Source organism: Paramisgurnus dabryanus, chromosome 17 (assembly GCF_030506205.2).
Source record: "Paramisgurnus dabryanus chromosome 17, PD_genome_1.1, whole genome shotgun sequence".
Taxonomy (NCBI): domain Eukaryota; kingdom Metazoa; phylum Chordata; class Actinopteri; order Cypriniformes; family Cobitidae; genus Paramisgurnus; species Paramisgurnus dabryanus.
This window is the reverse complement of record NC_133353.1, coordinates 32,185,182-32,210,568: the sequence shown is the minus strand read 5'-3', so window position 1 is coordinate 32,210,568 and position 25,387 is coordinate 32,185,182. Positions and strand designations below refer to the sequence as shown.

Genomic DNA, 25,387 nt, shown 5'->3' with positions numbered 1-25,387 from the left:
TGGATGCTCTCTAGTGTTTTATAGACTTATGTGTGTATGATTTAAAAGCTTAGTTTGATTTTGAGTACAGGTGAAATGGTTTTAAAGGAATTGCTCGATTTTGTTAGAAGATTCAGTGGTTCTGTGAATTACGTTTAAGCGTGAATTACGTTTTAAACCTTAAACGTAATTCACAGAACCCCTGAATCTTCTAACAAAATCGAGCAATTCCTTTAAAACCATTTCACCTGTACTCAAAATCAAACTAAGCTTTTAAATCATACACACATAAGTCTATAAAAGTAACAAAGGTTTTGAGAAAATGAGTGAGGTTTCAATAAATGTGTTTTAGCGATTCAGAAAAACTGTAATAAAAAAATGTCTGGGTCATTAAAAATGTTATATAGCAAAATTGAATACAATTAAAGATTAACAACAGATGTATATTTCAGCTATGCAGGACATTATTTATTTATTGATAAAAATGCGCTTTTGTCAAAAGTGACTACACGATCGCATTTTGTCTTTATAAGAAACAAATTAACCAAAAGAATGACATTTATTTGAATCATTTACAAAAACGACATATTTGTTTCATTATGTGCTCATAAAATTTGCACATAAAAACCTCCTCCTGCACCGCAGCTGGCGTAGCAAAGTATTGTTGTTTAAAAACATGTAGCATACTGTAAGACTGTTTTTATCTGTAGCCTACTCCAAAAATATAAAAAAATAATTATTATTATTTTGGAAAACACTGCATTTTGCTTAAAAGGTTTAGACTAAAATTCGTTTTCAGCACCATAGGAATGTTGCGTGTGAAACATAAACAACGGGTTTTTCCTGCATTGCACGTCGTATAAAGCTATAAATGTGGCTCATCATATTGACAGGAAATTTGTCTTAAACCCAAAGTTACAACATAAGAGACGAAAATTACGAAAGACTCTACAAGGCACCACGCCACCCCATAGTTAGGCTATTAAACAGTTGTTGTATATTAAAATATATGCGTTTGTTTAACGATTTAAACTAGTTCAGCTTTCATCAACTTCCATCTTATCATATTGATGTGAGTTTTTGATATTGTCTCGTGCTATATTTAAACTCGTTTGCTCTTTATTCAAGGTAAGACTGTTATTTAACTAAAAATGTAATAATTTATTGTAACCCACCTCGTATATCGAGATCAATGTGTTCGTTCCAGCACGCGCCCCTCACGCTCTCTGTGAAGTGCGCGCACCACCAGCCTTTAATGGCTCTGTTCACGTTCAAAGTCACACCCCTCTCTCTCTCTCTCTCTCTCTCTCTCTCTCTCTCTCTCTCTCTCTCTCTCTCTCTCTCTCTCTCTCTCTCTCTCTCTCTCTCTCTATCTCTCTCTCACACACACACACACACACACACACACACAGGAAATGTATGACACTTCTTTCTGGCTCGCAACAGCTATGAGATTTTTGCAATGCTTTAACTAACAACAGTGTTATGGGTGCTTCTGTCTCATGAACTGAATTTAAAAGAATCCATTTGGTTGGAGAAAATCGGGAAAATTTGGAAATTGGCAACTTATGGATTAAGAAGTTGTTCATACGAACAGGATCATTGCTTATATAAATGATCTATTAGTATGATGATCTTGTTTCTAAAATTAAATTAGTGAGTCAAAGATGTGTAGAGGCCTGTGTAGAGTTTGTAAAGGTGTGAAATAAAGGTGTGAAATAGTGCAGTACACTTTTAAAATAAAGGTGCTTGTAGAGAAGCTTTCTTTCTTTCTTTCTTCCGTGCAATGGAATTATCCATTTCCTATAAAGGTTTCAATATACTGAAACATGTGACTGCATAGGAAACAGAAAGCAGCTTGCGTTACTCGATGCTTTGGCAACATTAGGACACACAGGAAATTTGCTCTTAGATGATATAACAGCCACACTAAAAATGAATTACTGAACTCTTCTAACTACCCATAGATTCTCTTGTTCAGTGGGTTTCTAATGGACAATTAATGCACATTATTAGCCAGAAAAATGATATGGATACAACTTCTTAGCTTTTAACCGTGCATCTGAATGTGCAAAAATATGATAAATTATACTCCAAGGCCGTTTTTTTGTATAGCCATTCCTTTAAAGAGAAATAATGGCATTTAATATATTTCATACAATCTGCCTAACTGTTGATTTAGACATCGTGTTTTGTTATAAACAATGTTTCTGGATTGCAAATCGATTGCTATCTCTCTCTTGAACCTACAGATTTCTGAAAACATTTTCACACTGGAAATAGTTAACCGTGAGTTATATTCTCTGAGTTATATCTGTTTATTCTATCTATCTGTTTCACACTGTTCATACTTAACCAGGGGTTAACCTGTGTATTCATAATCTGACTGTGCATTCGAAAACTTCTAAATTACAAGTGTGAAACAATCTTCAACCTATGGTTTAAAGCGAGTTTTAGAATGAAGATGTTTCAGCGTTTAGGTACCGTGTAAAAAGCCCTATGATTTCAGAAAGGCTCCAAGAATATGGTCTCATTTGTATTTCGCTATTGATGATTTCAAATGTGTCCCCGTCTGTTGTGTGTATTATTTCACAAATAGGCTCATATATGATAACAAACTAATTTCCTCTTAGGAGATTCAGTTTCAAATAATTTACAAAACTTTACACACAATGATCATTAGATTCATTTTAATCCAATTAAGAGATTTGCAATGGTTCTCAAGTAATCAAGTTGTTTTCTTGCCCTCTTTGTGTCTTTGTCTTTTCAATTGATGGAAATCTCCTAATTGTATTGATAAGAGCTATGATTTATACAATTTCAGTAGAATTAATTAGTAGTGATTCATCATGGGATTAGTTTTGTACATGTTCATCCATTATCATTTCCCAAAACAAGTTTAGTCGGTAGTGCATGAGCTCTCGACATCGACATGTAAGAAAAGTTCTGTTCTCGTGAACTTGTGATATATAGGTTTTTGACTGTACTAAATAAACAAATACTATAATATATTCGTAGATATTTAGAAAACACGCTAGGTATAAAATCCACATAAGGGTGTTTGTAATGTGCAGACAACAAAAAAACATGGTAAGGAGTGTCACGTTTCCGGCTGACGTCAGAGGTATTCAGGCCAATCTCGACATACAGATTAGCTGGCCATTCAGGGACACAGAGCTTTTCAAATCCATGTGTTTCAGGAAGAGAGTGAAATCTAAAGCTACGAAAATGTACAGTATGTGTAAAATAATGTGTTTTTAACCATAAACCACGCAAACACAGAGAGAGAGGTGGTAAGATTACCAGTCAAATTACCAAGCATACGTAAGCGATATGTGTGAACGGAGAATAAGGATTACTGCCAACTGATGACGTCAGAAAGCGCTGACAGTTTTGGGCCAATCATTATGTTTTGATACAGATGACCTGTTTACCACCGAACTGTTTAAAGACACTTGCCATCTGTTTGCTGAAATGCCCACGTCCTTAGCACACCCTTTGTGAAGCGTACTGTGTAAACATGACAGCGGTTCAAAATGCAGGTTGAGACTCTTCTCCAGTTCAGTTTAGTTTAGTTGTATAGTCATCTAATGCCATGTGAAATACGAACCATGGATATAAAGTCATAAGCCGCCATTGTTTACAAATGCCCTTAAAAAATTAACTATGGTTTTATTACAGTAAAAACAAAAAAAAAACATGGTTACTGTAGTAAAACCATGGTAACCACATAATAACCATGGTTTTGACAGCTATGGTTTTCAAAAACCATTGTTAAACCATAATTAGTGTAGTAAAAACAGTTTTGCTGATAGTAATCAATACACCAAAACCATGATTACTACACTTTTACCACAATAAAACCATGGTTAATTTTCATAAGGTTCCACTTTTTTTACAGAGTTTACCGGTATTTTGGTACTGATGTGTTAATGATGTCTTACTGGTAAAAGTATTTAGTATTTTGTTTATCAGTAAATTTTGTATTTACTGGTAAATTCATTCTTGTAGATGAATAATAATTTACCAAAATGACTGAAAGAGGCTGATGTTACATACAGCTCATTTAAGTTAAAAACTTGCACGCAAACACTAAAATACACATCCTACTCTAATGAAGCTACAGAATATCAGATTAAATATTGATAGTGGGAATTATACACCTGGGAAATAACAAACTTTTATACTTTCACTCACATCAAACCACAATGCACAAAACACACGTCATCACTTTTATCTAAAATCAATCTTCATAAACATTCTCACTGTGGTCTTTATGATCTCTCACGGAGTGTTGTAGATGTTCACAACACTTGGATCAAGATACTGATCAAGATAATGCATGGATGAAGATACTGTAATAGGGTCATGTGTGTGCGCATGTGCGTGTCTGTGTTTGTTTCCATCAAATAATTCAGATCATATTGGGTTGAATGTGCAGTGAATGCAAAATCCTCAACAAAAAGTTCATAATAGAAATTTTTGAATGTGCACATTTATGGATAACATTTATTAAACCCTTTTTAGATGTTCATAACCTTATCAAAAAACTGATCAAGACACTACATGGGTGAAGATACTGAAATGGGGTTGTGTGTGCGTGTGTGTGTGTGTGTGTGTGTGTGTGTGTGTGTGTGTGTGTGTGTGTGTGTGTGTGTGTGTGTGTGTGTGTGTGTGTGTGTGTGTGTGTGTGTGTGTGTGTGTGCGCGTGTGTGTGTGTATGAGTGTGTGTGTGTGTGTGTGTTTCCATCAAATGATTCAGGTCACATTGGGTTAAATGTGCAGTGAATGCAAAATCCACTAGACGGAGATATTGTCCATAAAGTCCATAATAGAAAGTTCTGAATGTGCACATTTATGGATAACATTTATTAAACCCGTCAAAAAGATACAACGTAAAAAGTAAAAGTTGGATTTACTTCAAATAATTACTTCAGTTGGTAACACTTGGCAACACACGATGCCATAGAAGAACCCTTTCTGTCTAAAAGGTTTTTGAAAGCACCTTTAACATCCAAATAACCTTTTTGTATCACAAAAGGTTCTTTAAGGTAAAAAAAAGGTTCTTCAGATTATAAAAATGTATTAAAGATATGGTTATTTAAAAAACTTTGACTAAATGATTCAAGCCCTTTGTAGAAATGACACATTAAAATTGTGCTCAATTAATTTAAAATACCTCATTAAGAGCAATAAGTATATATATTTAATTAGTCTTACACAAAATGAATATGTACTATAATTTATTGATTTCTTTTTAATTGTGTTAACACAATTAGTTTGAGTCTGGGTTCTGGAAAAATAATTTCCCAGCATGCTTTGCATGCAACTGCTTTTGGAGAGTAATTTTTTTAATTAAGTGTTATTTTATGCATTTTTAGGTAAAGAGAAAGACTTAATAGTGTTTAATGTTCATTTATCTTATTGATTTAGAAGTGTTTGTGTAATATTTTTTCAAATTGTTTGGTTACCATCGTGCAGAAGAGTGGCGCTTGTGGTTAGGTTGTGGATGTGACATATTTCTCTCAATGAGCACTAATGGTGTTAATGTCTGTTTGGAGATCAGTCTCTTCTCACAACCTCGTACAAAGTATCACATGTTATTATTATTAGCATACTAACATGTGCTTATGCTAATCAGTATGGTATAAAAACATTTTATATAGAATAACTGAATTGAGTTATTCAGACTTCACTACATTGAGTTGAGGCAATTAATTGAGTATTGCCATTTACTTTAAATTGAGTTGGACTAGCTCAATATATTTTTATTGTGTAAAGCAGTTTTTTATGAGTTAGGGGTACACATTCATATTGGATGGAAATCCTGCCCACAATTTTATTGAGTTAATCCAATTAATAATTTTTTTTGAATATCACTAACGCCTATTCCTGGATTTGGATAAATCCTGTCTGGGAAACCTGTTAGTTGAATAGATTCACTAAGAAAAATTACTTCTGCTACCCTAAGAAACCCTAAGTTTTCAAGACAGGGTTTATCCTAGTCCCAGACTAAAATGCATGTTTGAGCTGCCATAATTTTAACAATTAACACTGTATACCGACAGATCTTAACATATATCAGTGCCATTGTTTTGTCTCAAGATGCACACTAGTATTGTTTTTGTAAGGTATGATTGCAAAAACTATTCAATTTCGTTATATAATATAAGGTCAAGGTCCTGGATTAATCTAAACCCTGTCCGGGAAACCCCTAAGTGCTATAATTCCAGTGATGATGACAATTCCAGAATGTCACAGGTCGGAGCAGACCACAGATGTTGCAAGTCACGCCCCTCCCTAGTATTCACCTCAGGGAGTTCCCAAAAGCACCCCAATGACCAGCCAAACGAGAGGAGGTAGGTAAAATTTAAAACAAACTTTATTAAATTACTTAAAATCAATGAGGGGGAAGGGGAGCTAAAATCCAAAGCTTGGATGAGGGTCAGTCTTGGGCCTCTTCGACCCAGTTTCCTGGCGACTTTTTTCAGTTCATTCCGAAATCTCCTGTTTCTGTTTCCTTCTGCAGGCCGCCGATCCTGGAGCTCCCGCCCTCTCCTGAGCGCAAAGAGAGACAAGGGTGAGTAGTTAAGCAAGGAAAGTATAGTACCTGGATCCCCGTTTGGCGATTAACCCAGCTCTGTCCGTTGGAGGACCACACAGAAGGACCCTGAGGTAAGTATCCCGTTGGTTTTTGTCCTGAGATGGAGATACAGGCAGGGGTCTCGGATGACTGGGGCGTTACTCTCCTTAGGGCGCTGCTTGATGGTTCTGACAGAGCAACACAAGGTAAGTATTTCGGATGGCTGAGGCGTTCCTCTCCTTAGGGCGCTGCTTGACACTGCTTGGTGGTTCTGAAAGATCAACACAGGGTAAGTATTTCGGATGGCTGAGGTGTTCCTCTCCTTAGGGCGCTGCTTGACACTGCTTGGTGGTTCTAAAAGATCAACACGAGGTAAGTTTTTCCAGTGATGACTGGGGTTTTGTTCTCACAGGGGCGGCGTATAGTGCTAATAGATAACCCTCAGCTATGACAGGAGGTAAGTACTTTAGCTGGCGACTGGGACTTTTACTCTCACAGGGGCGACGTTGGACACAACCCAATAAGTCTTAGCTATGACGGGAGGTAAGTACTTTGGCTGGTGACTGGGACTTTTACTCTCACAGGGGCGACGGTTGACACAAGCAACTAGCTCTTAGCTATGACGGGAGGTAAGTACTTTAGCTGGCGACTGGGACTTTTACTCACAGGGGCGTCGGTTGACACAAGCAAGTAGCTCTTAGCTATGATGGGAGGTAAGAACTTTAGCTGTCGACTGGGACTTTTACTCTCACAGGGGCGACGGTTGACACAAGCAACTAGCTCTTAGCTATGACGGGAGGTAAGTACTTTGGCTGGTGACTGGGACTTTTACTCTCACAGGGGCGACGGCTGACACAAGCAACTAGCTCTTAGCTATGACGGGAGGTAAGAACTTTAGCTGGCGACTGGGACTTTTACTCTCACAGGGGCGACGGTTGACACAAGCAACTAGCTCTTAGCTATGATGGGAGGTAAGTACTTTGGCTGGTGACTGGGACTTTTACTCTCACAGGGGCGACATTAGACACAAGCATGTAGCTCTTAGCTACGACAGGCACTGAATACTTTTACTGACGACTCGACCTTTACTCTCACAGGGACGTGAACAATTCTCTCCCGGACTGATATACTTATGACAGGTGAGGTTTTCCGAAACGGTGAGTGGCAAGGAATGTACAGACCTTTAGCGGTGGTGGAGATCCTAATGTTGGCCTAGGCGAAGACTCCAATGTCTCGGTGAAGCTGCCGACTGCTGCGGTGGGCCGAACGCTTCCCTCTCCTCTCCTCCAGCTGACGGGGTCAGAGATCTAGACAGGGGCGAACTTCGAAGGGCTCCACGACAGACGTAAGTACTCACACCGACATTATCTTCTCTCCACCATAAATTTTCCTTATTACAGATATCTCCCTCTGTAGTACAAAAAGTCTCAATTGCCTTGTTAGTTCTCCCCACCGCCTCAGCAGGACCAGAGGATTTCCTCGATGTCAGCCCGGGGTGTCAACACTGAGCTCCGGAACCAGATCGTCCTTACTTGGTGTCCACACAAGGGGGGGGGGGGGGGGGGTCAGATGAGGCACATAATTTAGGTGTTGCTGCACCAGAATACGACTTCCACTTGTTTCCCGGAACTCCTTCGGTCCAGAGGTGGTCACTGACAACACAAGCACAGCACTGCAATTATTCTTCACGTGTACACACTCACGACAAGGACCCGGACTCACCCACTGCACTCCACACACACTTCAGTGATCTAGGGTCACCAACCAACAACGGACTGGAATTTGTCCTGGGGTTTCACTGGGCGCCGTCTTCGCTGCAGATGAAAAAGCAATCGTCGCCGTCCTGGCTCCCCTGCTCCTTCCTTTATTCTGCGGGTTTCTGGCTCTCCCACAACACTCTTTCACAGTGGGGCTGTCTTCCTACGACAACTAGACTCAGAATATTCGCCCCGTGATTCACACGCCCATCAGTTATGACTTCCACAAGTTATACAATGGTACTCACAAACAGATGCTAATACTCTCCTCTCTGTGTCTTTCTCTTTCTAGTGGCCAGCTGAAATCCTCCTTCCTGCATGTTCCTGCTGCCAGAACTCCTCTCCCAGCGACACTTCCAGTGAGTATTCCTATTGCACACACTTAGCACGGATCATTCAATTTAAATGCTTGAGCACACACATCCTGGTTGCATAAAGTAAATACTCAGCCAATTCCTGTTTTCCTATATCCTCCTTCACCCAGTCACTCGTAAATCCTCCGTCTCTTCGGCGCTGCACTTGCTCCCACGCTCTACTTCCTCTCACCAGGTCAGCTCGAATAAACTGCACCATTGGCAACTTCTGAAGCCCCTTATATCCTCCTCCTCTTCTCTCGGTCGTCTAATCCACGATCACCACGTCCGCTTGTCACACCTGCGCCTGATCGCGCCTAATTTTCCCTCCCCGAGAACCCGGAAGTGCTGGTGTTTGCGCTTTTCGGTCCGGGCGGAACAATCTCCAACATTTAGTTCCGCCATCAGAAAGTCACCCCATGACAACAAAGCTACTTTACGCCCAGTCATTCAAAACAATCTAGTATTTGTTGTCGTAGTCAAACTACCTCAAGGCTGTTTTTTTACAAAGTGCATTTAAGATTATAAATACATTTACATTAGAAATTACATAGAAAGCTATAATTAAAGACAAGATTTAAAATGTATTGATGTTACCCATTTATTTTGCCAGGCAGGTTACACTTAAATCAATCATTCATCAATCCAAAATATCCACAGCTAAAAGATCAGCACAAAGTTAAAATCATACCTGGCAAGACACACAAAGTGGTCTAGGAAGATTCTTGTTAAAGATTTCTTCCATGATGTTGTAATACACACATAGGGCCCTATTTTAACGATCTGAAACACAAGTGCGAAGCGCAAAGCGCAAGTGACTTTGTGGGCGGATCTTGGGCGCTGTTGCTATTTTCCCGGTGGGAGAAATAACTCTTGCGCCAGATGCAAATCAATAAGGGGATGGTCTGAAGTAGGTTCATTATTCATAGGTGTGGTTTGGGCATAACGTCAAATAAACCAATCAGAACGCTATCCAACATTCCCTTTAAATGCAAGGGCGCAAGTTCCATGGCGGGTTGCTATTATTATGACGGATTTACCAGGCGCACGCCAGGAGCGGTTCACAGCCGAGGAGACTGACGTTCTTGTAAGAGCAGTCAAAGACAGAGAAGTTGTTTTGTATGGGGATGGGAGAAACCCGCCCAAATCAGCGTCGGTTAAACAGGCGTGAGAGGAAATAGCCACAATTGTCTCATCAGCTGGCATCCCCATTGTTGCGCCAAGCGCTACAATGATGTCAGGAGACGGGGGAATCCCAAGCTTGCCAGCATAAATCGAGCACGCCGTGTAACGGGAGGTGGATCTGCCTCAGGACCTGACGCCAGCAGAGGACATCGCTGCGTCCACCCTCACCGCTGAAAGGGTTTGGGGGCTTTAAAATCGGAACCAAGAAACGCAAGCAAAATCCAACCCCAAAGTACACTTACAAATCAAGTTCATATACATTAAGGTTTCTTATGAAAACATTTTAATTATTATTTACATAAAATAAACGCATTACAGCCATACAACAAACTTGAAAATATTTTAATCGTTATTTGCATGATAATTTTTTAACGCAGCCACACAATAAATAAAAACTATCACCACAATGCTCACCACAATGTTTTTCCTTATCTAATGTGTTAATATTTTTTATTGTTACAATTTATGATTTGCAAAAATAACGGTTGCATCTGTCTAGATTAGATAAGCAAAGTGTGTGTGCGTTGTGCACGCTATACATTATGGTCACGCATGCGCCCTTATAATAGCATAATGAACCACGCGCAACGCGCCACTGACTTTAGACTATTTTTTTTTTGGTCAGTGGCGCAATTGTTTTTTAAAACTGCAAAATAGCATCAGGGATGGTTTGCGCCACAACACGCCTCCTTTTTTGCGCTGAACCGCCCAGGGAGCGCAAGTTCATTCCCTAGTTTGCCGACGTGCGTCTGTGGAGGGAAAAACCCGCTGTGCGCCGGTGCAAAATACGAATGATACATGCATCACTGACAACGTCAATTGCACTGGGTGCAAGATAGGGCCCATAGTGTGGGAGCTTCTGAACAGAATGCCTCCATAAGGTTTGAATACACACAAAGTGTGGGAGCTTCTGGTAACAGAATGACTCCCAGAATGTTTTGCCAGGCCACCTTTTATACACAGTTTGAGACAAAGAAAGACATCCTAAAACTACAAAAATCCAGTTTGACCTGTGCCAAGTGATACATTAGAACACCTGGTCAAACTAGCCAGAAGTATCCTGGCAAAACCCCACCTCTACAAGAAATGCATCTTCTATCCTAAGTTCTAAAACCTTGATCCATCTTATCTTAGACTTATAGAAATGAGACCTTTTTACTCATCGCACCATGACCTTTAAAATAATCCTAAACATGAATATTAAATTACAATCTTAGAACCACATATTATGTATACATTACATCATATATTTCAGCAGATACCCAGTGATGTGAGCCTAAAGGCTAACAGTGCAAAAGTCTTTGTGATGAAGAGATTAGGAGCACCAAGAGTTTCATGTCTGTAACCAGTTCAACCTGAGGGTCAAATTTGGGTTAACAACACCACCAGGTTTACAGTTTTTACTAATTGCTTACACACATTTTCAAAATGAAGTCTCCTTTTTTTTAAAACTCTACACACAATTCTCAAAACTGCAGACACAAAATGCAAAGTAGCTCACATCTCATTCAAAATGCAACACTGCATTCGAAATGCCACAAACACATGTCAGCATGAAGCATTTGCATCAAATGTCAAACACTTCTTTCATAATAATACATTTGGGGATATACCATCTAAACACTGCTGTTCAAAATCTAAGGCTCTTTGGTCTTCCATAGGCTTATATCTACATTTCAATACAATGTTTTACAGTGAAAGTAATCTGCTGAGAGGGGTAACAAGTACAATGGAAATGCTAATGCAATGTAGAAACAGAAAATATTTATTAGGCCAAATATTACTGTTGTATACATTAGCATACAACAAAACTATAAACATGTAAACCAAAAGTATATTCTTTACAGTAGAATACAGTAAATTGTGTGGGGTCCCGGTCCAGGATCTGGCAGGGGGGTGGGGTGCAGATTGCCAAAACAGGTAATCTGACCTTTGACCTATTTATAGGCCTATCTATACTACTGTAAAGTAAAGCAGTGATTGGTAAGTGATCAGTAAAGCAATTAGTGTTTACACATTGTGAGGAGTGTGTCTGTGTGACCTGGTGAATAAGTGTAGCATTTTGATTGGTTGTGTTTGAAAAAAAGAAAGCAAGTCACTTCCTCATAGATCTTTGTGTTTTAGGTAGAGAATTGTGTGTAGTGTTTTGAAAAAAGTGTTTTATGCAATTGAAAACTGAGTCAAAGGCTGAGAAATAGCTTATGGTTTTGAAGATTTGGCATGTAGTTTTGCACTTTGAGTGAGAGGTTTCAAAAATCGTGTGACATGAAAAGATTTTGTGTGTAAGCAATCGTAAAAAACTGTAATTGTTTTACAGTGTCTCTTCATAAATAAACTTAAAGTTGATAATAGAAGCTTGTATTTTTCATTTTGACCCATTCCTTTAAATAAACACATAAAATAATAACGCTTAAAATAGTTCAGGAGCTACGCCACCAATGCATGCAAGTTACTGTGGAGCAAACTTTGAATTGTGAAATGAATTAATAAATTAATAAACAAACATCGAGAGTCATCTATACTTTTGGAAACATTCATAACTCGGTCTGCTTTCTGCTCTTCAAAGACATAGCTGTGCTTAGCGTCTGACGTGAGCAGTTTTTCTCATTCTTGACCTTTTTAAAGTGACCCTGAATGTATTTGCGAAACTTTGTGGTGGCAAAGCAATACACCAGAGGATCCAGAATGCAATTTAATCCCATCAGCATGAGTGTGATCTGATGAGCATCATTAATGAGTTGACGAGTATCCTCGCTCCATTGAGTTAGGCCCAACACTGCCAGAACCCACGGACCCTGCACCACATGATGGGGTAAGAAACAGATCACAAACACGCCCACAACGGCAAACAGCATCTTCAAAGCTCTCCGCTTTGTGCCGCCGGGTCGCTTCCCTGTACTGGCTCGGGGCTGACTGATGGGTTGAGACAGAAGAGTTCGAGCGATTGAGACGTTGCACAGAATCACTATTAAGAAGACGACAAAAAACACGCCGATAATAAGGAAATGCGTTGTGGCGACTGTGTATTTCGTATCATCAGTCTCTTTATGATAACCCTCGAAGCAGCGTTTTTTCTCGTCGTCTTCCGGGACCCCACGAACAATGAGAGATTTAATCGAAGCTGAAAGAGTGACGGCCCAGACGCCCGCTGAGATGATCGCTCCACGTTTCCAGCAGTCGGAAGAAGCGGCGACCAGTGGCCTGGTAACAGCCCAGTAACGGTTAATGCTGATAACAGCAAGAAAGAAGACGGAGCAGTAGGTGTTAATAAAAAAGAAAGACCCTGTGATGCGACAGAAAACATCCGAATACTTCCAGTTGCCGTTGTTTGCATAGTACCCGATCCAGAACGGTAGAGCGGACACGAACAGCAAGTCTGCAATCGTCAGGTTGGTCATGTAGATGCGAATCTCATTCATGGCTTTAGAGTCCCGCATTTTGTGCAATACATAAAGTGCGTAGCAGTTGGCTGCCAATCCTAAGACAAAGACCACGCCATAGAAGATGGGGAAGAGGGTGTAACGAAACTCAGAGTCAATGAATTTCGAGGATGTGTTTCCGTCTGGCGTTTGGTTCTCGAAAACTTTGACGCCAGTCTTCCAGTCTGCAGGGGTCACCATGTTGAACATCTGAAAAGAGATGCATGAGATAAATAAGACATTATGAGCATTACATATTCTCATTTTGTGAGTTTAATAAAGTTTCGCTGTAAAGTGCTCATGTTAAGCCAGTCTGGTCTCAATGTTAATACATAGTATTAATACATAACTTTCAATAACACAAAATGTACTTTTTGTACGCAGTGGCAGCCGGTGACTGCTCTTCCGAGGAGCGCAAATTCAAAATATATGTTCGGAGTGTCATATGTGTTTGTTGCATCATGTAAACCATGTGCATCACGTGTTTTATCGAAATAAGCCTGCTGCACACGTGTCAAAACCGTTAATGATAAAAGAGACGCTCACGTTCACAAAATACATTCAAAACACTCCCAAAACAGTAAACTCTGATTACGCATGGGATTATATGAGTATCTGGCAAACGAGAGCGTCTTTTTTATCATAAACCCTTTAGACGCGTCTGCAGCAGGCACTTATTTTGACAAAACATGTGATGCACTTAGGTTCACTCAACGCGCAGAACACATATTTTGTAATGACGAACCACACACCAAGGGCTACATACATGTTGTGACAAACTTTGCATCGTGCGTCCTCGAAAAAAGAAGTCACCGGCCGCCACTTTTTGTTCGTTTAAATAGATGCTTACGTATTTGCTACATTTAATCGTAACATTGTTACATTTCGATGAAGACATCATTAATCTATATAAGTACTGTACTCAAGTAAATAAACTCTGTTACTCTCCGGCTCTGCTATCAGTTAATAATTGGTTTTAAATATAATGGACTATAAATAATTATAAATGCTTTGCTATGTGATCTATCTTCATACAGCAATGCTACTTAGGCACAAAAATGGTTCACCAATAATAACATGTTTAAAGGTAAAGCTCACCCCAAAATTAAAGGTCTCTTCCTGATCCCATTTTTTTTTTATTTAGTTAGTGTGTAATCAGTGGTGCAAAAAGTGGTTATGCGGTATATCGGGGCATAGGGGCGCAGCACCAAGGGGAAAGGACACAGAAAGAACGGGACCTTTAAATTAATAAATTCATTCCACTTGTGTCATACAGTATATTTTAAAGGCGGGGTGCATGATTTTCGAAAAACACTTTGGAGAACGAAGTCAGGCCGAGTACCAAAACACACTTGTAGCCAATCAGCAGTAAGGTGTGTGTCAACTAAACAACATCGTTGCCTTGGTTGTGTATGTGCAGTGTTTCCCACAGATCTGAAATTTACTTGTGGTGGTAGCTGGTGAAAAGGGCAATCATTATTATCCACCGACAAAAAATTGTCTACTATACATGTGACAAAGAACTAATAATGTGTGACACAACACAATACTTTGATTTATAAAACATCTATATTAATTTCACAATATAGTTCATTAATCTAACCACCCCAAACTTTTTTGCCATAAACAAAGCTGACACTGTTTGTCAAAGCACCACGAAAACACTTTATGTTTTTGCACTGATATATGAAGCAATTTGATGACCCCTTTTATCAAACTCAATTATATACAATACTATGTATACTATAGCCTATATAGACAGTGCAGGTCTATAGATTATAAATGTGACTGATGTTATAATGTTAATAACTTCTATAAGATAGGCACTTTTACTGCTTCTGCTTTCTATTTCTCTTTTGCTGATTAAAAAAAGCTTAATTCACTAATTATTTCAGATTTAAAAGTCTACTTGCTGTCCCGATGACAGACTTTACATTACAGCTTTGCGTTTTTTATATCCTGAGTCAGCTAGAGCTTTGCTCATTCAGTATTATCACTGCTTTTTGCTACAATCTCTGTGCAAACTGTTTAGATTTTAGTAAAGATATTGTCTATTAATAGTAAGATTATTAAAAAATGGGATAAAGAAAATGAAGCGGCGCGTGGTCGTGACAAGAGCCAGTTGCTATCGCCATAGAAACCGGAGGCACGCTGAAACAGCACTCGAGCTTTAGCGCGGTAGCGCTCACGGCCGTTCTCCGATGGACTCGGGTTTTACACACAATATTAATCAGACTTGGGGCCTGAAGTAATGAACTAGGACCGACCCGGACCCAACTGACCATTTAAAATATAAACCCGGAACGTACGGGTCCCGCGTCCTCAGTGAAGAAAGACCTCTAATGGTAAAACTCTGCTCAAGTTCAGAAACATGAAAGGATACAATGTGACACTGAGGTTGCTTCGTGTCGCGCCCAATTCATTGAGAAACAGAGAGCACGTGAACGGACACTCAACCGGAGAGACACAACGTGCTTGCACGCAAAATGAAGCCAACTTAGATGCTATAAACACATATGCACATAAGCATATGCGAACATTTTGGTTGCAGTGTGTTCCCTGGCTGCTCCGTATGTGCTGCTGCAGTTGATCCAGTTTGCCGCGCTGGATGATGAGTTTATGACGGGTGCATCATCTTCACGGTCACCCGACCCCCACCTCTCTCTCTCGCGTGCGCTCTCTCTCTCGCGCTCTCTCTCTCTCGCTCTCTCCAAAACACGGGTCATCCAGTCGAGTTCAGAAAATACGGAATTTCGTAAAGTGATTTTTTTTACCTGGGCGGGTCGCAATTTACCTGGGCGCACCGCCCAAGTGGAGCCTATGTATGGGAAACACTGATGTGTGGGGTGGGTCTATCAAAAGATAGTCAAGATTCTATTGGGGTAGGGGCGTGTTTGTGTTGGTGATTTCAAATATCAACATTGGCTTTCAGAGATCATGCACCCCGCCTTTACGTGTTGTGTTACTCCTCTACTTTTTCTTGTGGATATCGCTGTTGTTTTAGTTGTTACACATTATTTAAAAGTAAACATCCTAAAACAGAGAATATGCACTGAAACAGAAATTTTTTTACATTTACATTTAGTCATTTAGCAGAAGATTTTGTCCAAAGCGATAAATGAGGTAACAATGGAAGCAGTTAGCAACACAAGAACAACAATACGTAAGTGCACTAAAACTAGTCTCATCAAGTCTAACACAGTATAGGCATGGGTTAGCTTATTTATTTATTTATCTGCATTTGGGTTCTGAAGAACAAAGAAAGTCATTGGGGATCAAATGACACTTTATAACACAAGCGTGAATAAAAATAACAAAATGTTTTTTAATATGTTTCTTTAATTTCTTCAGTGTGTCAAAACTAAATTTTTAATTTCCATAATAACTAATTTTTTTAAATAAAAAAACTGTCTGCCACTGAGCCATGATATAACCATCATCAAACCAGTCTGGGATTACATAAATCAGAAAAGACTTCAACGGGGACGTCAACTTTATATTGAACTGAGCTTATATGCAAAGTAAATGAAGTTTATGCAAACATAGCCTACTTCAGCATACTTACAAGCTTTTTACAAACTCACTGCCTTTTCATTTCTCTGTCTGACTATAGGTATTTTAACATTAGCATGTTTTGAAAACAGCACATAAATGTACTCTTGACCAAATGCGTAAATATATATATATATATATATATAATTGACAACAGGCCATTGAATTATTAGAAAATAATGCAGAATGCAAGGTAATAGTGTGGCACGAGGTGAAGCACTGTTACACTGTGGGTGTGCATTATTTTTAAATAATTCAAAGGACCCGAGTCAATTATTCTGCTTACACCACAGTGACCACAGACATTGCTTTAAGACATTTGACAAATCAGGTGTGCGCTTTACAGATAAATAATCAATGAATAATCAGAATAAAGCATTCATCAGCCCCGTGGTAAATAATAATAATACAGTTATTCTGAATTGCTAAATACTAAACCCCAATCCTCGAACCAAATTCATAGTTGCCTAAACCCATTTGTCAAATCATGCACTCTTTTTGCAATACTCTAAATACAAACATCTCACTAAAACACACATTTTACACTGCAATGCACTTGTTTTATAAATGCTAAACACAAACAGGCAAAAAAAGAACACAACTACAACACAGTTGTCATCACTTTTTTTCTAATCGTATTTACTAGTTGTGTGGATTGGAAACAGTCTGAGAGGCAAATAAAGAGTATGAGGAAGAGCAGGACACCAGAGACGATGCAATAGGCAAAATTTGTTGATTTTTTGCAAAATAAAAGTGTTGCTTACAGTAATATTGAAAACCGACGATTACTTGCAGTACTAACAGTAAAGTATTCACTATATTCACTGAACTAAACAGTAATAGAGATTTTTAATAGTACTTGTTGTTATATACAATAAACATGTATTTTTCTGTAAGCAGATGTCCTGGATGTTGTGTTTTAAATTTTTTTAAGGTAGTGTCTAATGGATGCTCTGTGAGGTGGTGAGGGCGCAGTGGATAAGACAATTGCAATTGTGAGAGACCCGGGTTCGAATCCACTGTGACACACCATTGTGTCCCTGAGCAAAACACTTAACCCCTGCTCCAGAGGCGTACGACCTCTGACATATATATAGCAATTGTAAGTCGCTTTGGATAAAAGCGTCAGCTAAATGAAAAAATGTAAATGCTCTGTATTGCTGTGTATTATATTATAAACTTATATGTTTGTGATTTGAAAGCTTTGTTTGATTTTGAGTACAGGTGAAATGGTTTTGAAGGAATTGTTTGATTTTGCTAGAAAATTCAGGGGTTCTGTGAATTTAGTTTGACAATATGGATTTGTGTTTAAGGTTTTGATCAAATGAGTGATGTTTCAATAAATGTGTTTTAGCCATTCAGAAAAACTGTAATAAAACAAAATGTCTGCGTCATTAAAAATGTTATATAGCAAAATATTTGAATACAATTACAGATTACATAGCAAAAGATGTAAATTTCAGCTATTATGCAGGACATTATTTATTTATTCCTAAACAATGCGCTTTTGTCCCAAGTGACTTACACATGAGGAAGCATTCAACATTTTGTTTTTAAAAGAAACAAATTAACCAAAGGAATGACATTTATTTGAATAATTTACAAAAACTTCTCGGTTACGTATGTAACCCTCGTTTCCTGAAGGAAGGGAACGGAGACGTCACGTCGTGACCGACGAATTGGGAACCGCTCCGCGGTGACCTACTTCGAATAACTATGAAAACGCCAATGAACTTGGCATGCAGGTATTTGCATAATGCCGGCGCCGCCCCGCCAGGTGCGTATATAAGCCGCAGGTGCACAATACCAAATCAGCTATATTATTGCTGAGAAAGCAGAGCAGCAGTGCCCTGCCTGAAAAACAGTAATGGAACAGTAAACTGTGGCAACGGGACGTGACGTCTCCGTTCCCTTCCTTCAGGGAACGAGGGTTACATACGTAACCAAGACGTTCCCTTTCAGTCGGTCACTATGACGTTGGGAATCCCTACCAAAACGCCACTGCAGCTGAACCCTTCCAGTGCCTGCAAAAGCCCTCCGCCCTCCACATAAGGGGCGGAACCTAAGGCGAAATGCAGAAGGCCGGTCACTACCTGTTCCATAACCCACGATAGTGAACCAGCGAACTGGGGAAGCGACCTAAACTGAGCGGAGCTAGGAACACTGTGGAAGCCATCCCCTAAGAAGGTTGAATGGATGACAAAAAATATGAAACAACCGACGGGTTGCTCATATAGAACTCTCTGAACAATACATGGTATGCAGAGAGATGTAGAGCAGGCTCTGCTAAGGAAAAACGTGGAGGATTAGAACCCCACGGACTATACACACAAATGAACCCCACGTAGGGGCCAAATGTGGGCGCCTAGCCTACACAGGTTTACAAAGAATACATCAGTGATAGGCTGACAACAGATGCTCCGCAACATCGGCTATCAGGGCGGTGGAGGAGAGCCAAAAACAGTTTTTGTGACGTTTTTGACTCAATGGCCTTCCATAATGGTGCAAATGTGCAGCACCAAAATAGAGGCTCCAAGCCGACACACGAGCCGACCCTCTGTGTTCTTAACTAGTTAGAAGAAAGAACCAGAGTGGATACCGGCTCGACACGAACACTATAGAATCTCGTGAACATATTAGGTGTCGCCCAGCCTGCAGCTCTACAAATGTCCATTAGCGAGGAACCGCGAGCCAGTGCCCAAGATGATGCCACACTGCGTGTAGAGTGAGCACGTAAATTAAATGGACAAGGCACGTCTTGCTTTTGATATGCAAGGGCTATAGGATCCACAATCCAATGGGACATCCTCTGCTTGGTGACAGCTTTCCCTTTCTGCTGACCAACGTAACAGACAAAGAGCTGATCTGAGGTCCTAAAGCTTTGCGTCCTGTCAATATACACACGTAGCGCAAACAGGCCACAACAAAGCCATGGCTGGGTCTGCCTCCTCCAAAGACAGCGCTTGCAGGTTCACCACCTGATCCCTGAAAGGAGTGGTGGGAACTTTGGGCACGAAGCCGGGCCGGGGTCTCAGTGTTACGCTGGATGCAGCTGGCCCGAACTGAAGGCATGAATCATCGACCGAAAATGCATGAATATACCCTATCCTCTTAACAGAAGCCAAAGCCAGGAGAATTAAAGCCTTCATAGTAAGAAATTTAACACTCACACTATGCAGAGGCTCAAATGGGGCTTCCTGGAGTGATTTCAGCACCAAGGACAGGTCCCAAGGAGGAATAGAGGGAGGACGCGAAGGATTAAGCCATCGGGCGCCTCTGAGAAATTTAATGACCAGGTCGTGCTGACCCACTGTCCTACCGTTTACGGGTGAATGGTGAGCTGATATTGCAGCGATATCGACCTTAATGGTGGATGGTGAAAAACCTATTCTCCAAACGATGCTGGAGATATAAAAGCACAACACTAATCGGGCATTCTCGGGGGTTCTCACGTTGGGAAGAACACCAGTCGACAAACAGATTCCATTTAAGCGCGTAAGCCTGTCTCGTAGACGGGCTCGCGCTGCAGCAATAGTGTTAGATACCTCTTGCTGTAAATCACTCAAATCCTCCGTGCCCCGTCCAGAGAACACACATGGAGGTTCAAAAGGTCGGGGCGCGGGTGCCATAATGTGCCCTCTTGTTGAGAAAGAAGGTCCTTCCTCAGGGGAATCTTCCAAGGAGGGGCTGTCGCGAGGAGAAAGAGTTCTGGAAACCAACTCCTGGTTGTCCAATATGGTGCCACTAACAGCACGCTCTCCTTGTCCTCCCGGATCTTGCATAGGGTTTGCGCAATGAGGCTCACCGGGGGGAACACATATTTGCGCATGTTTCGCGGCCAGCTGTGTGCCAATGCATCCAGCCGAGCGAGTCGTCGGCTAGTGAATAGAACAGGCGACAATGGGCCGTCTCTGGGGAAGCAAACAGATCTATCTGCGCTTTGCCGAAACGTCTCCAAATCTGCTGAACCACTATGGGGTGGAGTCGCCATTCGCTGGGGCGCGCAGCCCGAGAGAGCGCATCCGCCTCTATATTGAGCGTGCCCGGAATGTAAATGGCACGAAGAGACCTCAAATTCTTCTGACTCCAAGTGAGGAGGTGACTGGCGAGATGCGACAGGTGACGCGAGCGTAAACTGCCTTGGCGATTGATGTACATGATCTACGGTCGCAGTATTGTCTGTGCGAACTAATACGTCTTTGCCCCGTAACTCGTTGCTGAAACGGACGAGCGCAAGATATACAGCCCACATTTCTCGGCAGTTTATGTGCCAATGCAGCTGGGGTGCTGTCCAGACCCCCGAAGCCGCAAGCCAGTCGTACGTGGCCCCCCACCCCGTGTCTGAAGCATCTGTGCATACTATTGCATGCCTGGAGACCTGTCTCAGAGGCACACCGGCTAGGAGAAACGCACGGTCTGACCACGGGGCGAAAGTGCGACGACACGCAGGTGTAATGATAACACGATGAAAGTCGCGCAGCCACGCTCTCCTCGTGACTCGGTCGTGAAGCCAATGCTGAAGCGGTCGGAGCTTCTGAAATTGTTTCAGCAGGACCGCGCTCTTGCTCTTGAATGTATTCAGGCAAGTCAGAATCAACTGTACACGTGCTTCTGTTAGACGAGCTGTCAAATCGACCGAGTCCAGTTCCATCCCGAGAAAAGAGATTCTTTGCACAGGGCAAAGCTTGCTCTTTTCCCAGTTGACCCGAAGACCCAAACGAGTGAGGTGTTGTAGAGTTAAATCTCTGTGATCGCACAGCGTCTGACGTGTTTGAGCTATTATGAGCCAATTGTCTAGATACGCGAGAATGCGCACACCTTTCTCTCTCAGGGGTTTTAAAGCCCCCTCCACTACTTTGATGAATACACGGGGTGACAGAGAGAGCCTGAATGGGAGGACTTTGTACTGGTATGCTCGCCCCTTGAACGCAAAGCGGAGAAACGGCCTGTGCCGGGGGAGAATCGATACGTGGAAGTACGCGTCCTTCAGGTCGATAGATGCAAACCAATCGTTTGGACGAATGCTTGGAAATATGCGCTTGGGCGTCAGCATCTTGAACGGTATTCTGTGAAGTGCACGATTCAGCGAACGCAGGTACAGGATCGGTCGCAAGCTGCCACTTTTCTTGGGTACAATAAAGTAAGGGCTGTAAAACCCCGACCTCATCTCGGCTGGAGGGACCAGCTCGATCGCGTCCTTCGCCAATAGGACAGCAATCTCCACACGGAGGACATGCGCATCGGCAGCTCTCACCGCAGTGAAACGAACGCCGGAGAATTTGGGGGGACGGCGGGCAAACTGGATCGCATAGCCGAGACGAATCGTGCGTAAAAGCCAACGCGACGGGCTGGGAAGCTGTTCCCATGCCCCCAGATACGGTGCGAGGGGGACTAAAGGCACGATCGGTGTACCCGCGGCAGGCTCAACGGAGGTGATCGCTTGTGTGTGCGTATTGGCCGCACCGACAGCAGTGTTGTGTACGGTAACACTCACCTGAGTCCGCTGCTGGGTGGGTGAGTAGTGGGGGGAGTGGTGCCTTCACCATCTCCCGAAGAGCGATCCCCTCCATCTCTAGGTTGCTCGTCTCAGGGCCGCTTCGACTTCCTTTTTCCACCCTTCGAAGCGGGCTGAGCGGGCGGGGCGGGCTGTTGATGACCGGTTCCTTGCTTCTTAGAAGAGCCCCGGGGAGGAACGGGGGCGGCCGCCGCAGGACTCCCTCTGTGAGGAGCAGGCTGAGGCGCCGACGTGGATGGGGCAGGACGCTTCCGAAGTGGCATGATCTGAGTGATGAGTCTGCTTCTTGGCCGCGGAGAACTGCTAATCTAACCCTAAACCGACGCGAAATTGGTAAGAAAATAGGAGAAGAGAATGCAACGGACGTAATAGTATTGAAGTCCCCAGTTCGTCAAAAAATGACGCGAAAGGTATACCCTCCGCGTCACATATTGACGAATGGTCAAGTGTCGTCAAATATTGACGAAATGGGGTGAGACTGTGTTACCGGTGGAGGCTCGACAGAGCGTGAGGACACCGTAGAACACGGGCCGCTCGTCTCCATCGGGACCTCCACTGGCAACGGATCAGGGCGCTGGGAGCTACTGGACGAACCAGCAGACCGACCCAGCACCGTTATACAGAGGTCATCCTTCGCAAGCCTGGTAGCTGCGCCCTTAGCAGCACCAGGCTTGGAAGGCGGGGGCCGTTGCTGGAGGAACGACACCCGTCTCCGCAAATCCGCCATAGTCATGCCCTCGCAGACGGAGCATGAACTATCACGAAACGCTGCCTCAGCGTGCTGGAGCCCCAGACACGAAAGACAACGCTCGTGGCCATCCAGGGGAGCGATGAACACACTGCATCCAGCAATGGACCACGGACAGAATTCCATCTTTAAAAAGACGGACCCGACCGTGACACGAATGATGGCTGTCTTTAAAAAGACACAAAGCTCAGATGTGCTGCTCTTTTTAGCAAAAATCTTTTGTGCAAGCTGGTGAAACACACAGGGAGAGGCAACGCACTCACTCGAACTCAAGTCCTAAATTAAAGAGACAGAGAGAGAGAGAGAGAAAGGGTGGAGAAAAACACTGCGAGCCTCCGCTGAGGTGCTTAGCCCAACCAACTTCGGCAAGCTGAGATCTTTTTTCCCTTCACACACAGGATCTACGAAGATCAGTTTCGCTTCTCGAGAGCAGATATCTGCCGGCTTCGAAGCAATAAAAGCTGATTTGGTATTGTGCACCTGCGGCTTATATACGCACCTGGCGAGGTGGCGCCGGCATTATGCAAATACCTGCATGCCAAGTTCATTGGCGTTTTCATAGTTTCTCGAAGTAGATAGGTCGCCGCGGAGCTGTTCCCAATTCGTCGGTCACGACTGAATCGTAGTGACCGACTGAATCGTAGTGATCAACTATAGTGACCGACTGAAAGGGAACGACACATTTGTTTCATCATGTGCTCATAAAATTTGCACATAAAAACCTCCTCCTGCATTGCAGCTGGCGTAGCAAAGTATTGTTGTTTAAAAACATGTAGCATATTTGCTGTAAGACTGTTTTTATCTGTAGCCTACCCAAAAATATACAAAATTAATTATTATTATTATTTTGGAAAACGCACTGCATTTTGCTTAAAAGGTTTAGACTAAAATTCGTTTTCAGCACCATAGGAATGTTGCGTGTGAAACATAAACAAAGGGGTTTTTCCTGCATTGCACGTCGTATAAAGCTATAAATGTGGCTCATCTTGACGGGAAATTTGTCTTACACCCAAAGTTACAACATAAGAGACGAAAATTACGAAAGACTCTCAGAAATATGCGTTTGTTTAACGATTTAAACTAGTTCAGCTTTCATCAACTTCCATCTCATCATATTAATGTGAGTTTTTTACATTGTCTCGTGCTATATTTAAACTCGTATGCTCTATATTCAAGGTAAGACTGTTATTTAACTAAAAATGTAATAATTTATTGTAACCCACCTCGTTTATCGAGATCAATGTGTTTGTTCCAGCACGCGCTCCTCACGCTCTCTCTGAAGTGCGCGCACCACCAGCCTTTATTCGCTTTGCTCACGTTCAAAGTCACACCCCTCTCTTTCTCTCTTTTTCTCTCTTTCTTTTTCTCTCTCTCTCTCTCTCTCTCTCTCTCTCACACACACACACACACACACACACACACACAGGAAATTTATTGCACTTCTTTCTGGCTCGCAACAGCTATGAGATTTTTGCAATGCTTTAACTAACAACAGTGTTATGGCTGTTTCTGTTTCATGAACTGAATTTAATAGGATCCATTTGGTTGGAGAAAATCAGGAAAATTTGGAAATTTGCCACTTATGGATTAAGCAGTTGTTCATACGAACAAGATCATTGCTTATATAAATGATCTATTACAGTTTTTCTGAATTGCTAAAACACATTTTTTGAAACCTTCACTCATTTTCTCAAAACCTTAAACACAAATCCCAATTTTAAAAAAAATTCACAGAACCCCTGACTCTTCTAGCAAAATCAAACAATTGCTTCAAAACCATTTCACTTGTACTCAAAATCAAACTAAGCTTTCAAATCATAAACACATAAGTCTATAATATAAAACACTACAAGCATCCATTAGACACTACCTTAAAAAATGGAAAACACAACATCCAGGAGATCTGCTTACAGAAAAATACATGTTTATTGTACATAACAACACACTTGACAAATACTGTTAAACATCTCTATTACTGTAATCACAAGTTTAGTTCAGTGAATATAGTGAATACTTTACTGTAAGTACTGCAAGTAATAGTAAGTTTTCAATATTACTGTAAGCAGCACTTGTATTTTGTAAAAAGTCAGCAATCCAACAGCAAATTTTGCCAAATGCATTGTCTCTGGTGTCCTTTTCTTCCTCATACTCTTCATCTGCCTCTCAGACTGTTTCCAATTCACACAATTGGTAAAAAAATACCATTAGATAAAAGTGTGTAGAATTTTGAGTTGTTGTGTTTACTCGATGATAACGGTGTTTTAGTTGTGTTCAACTTCTGCCTGCATGTGTTTAG

General features: G+C 41.6%; 1 protein-coding gene across 3 annotated transcripts in view; it reads right to left on the bottom strand.

Moving 5' to 3' along the window:
* The window catches only part of ptafr (platelet-activating factor receptor), a 29,744-nt gene extending 5,324 nt beyond the window's left edge, over nucleotides 1–24,420 (bottom strand). The window contains exons 1-2 of one of the 3 annotated variants that reach the window (XM_065288272.2): nucleotides 24,315–24,420; nucleotides 10,339–13,486 (exon numbers count right to left, since the gene is read on the bottom strand). In XM_065288272.2, coding sequence (XP_065144344.2) covers nucleotides 12,392–13,486 — 1,095 coding nt within the window. In that variant the 5' untranslated portion in view covers nucleotides 24,315–24,420 and the 3' untranslated portion in view covers nucleotides 10,339–12,391. Of the gene's footprint in view, nucleotides 1–1,154; nucleotides 1,242–10,338; nucleotides 13,487–24,314 lie in introns of those variants that run through there. The other 2 variants (XM_073812255.1, XM_065288273.2) reach the window with 2 other exon arrangements.
* Between the last annotated feature and the right edge of the window lie 967 nt (nucleotides 24,421–25,387).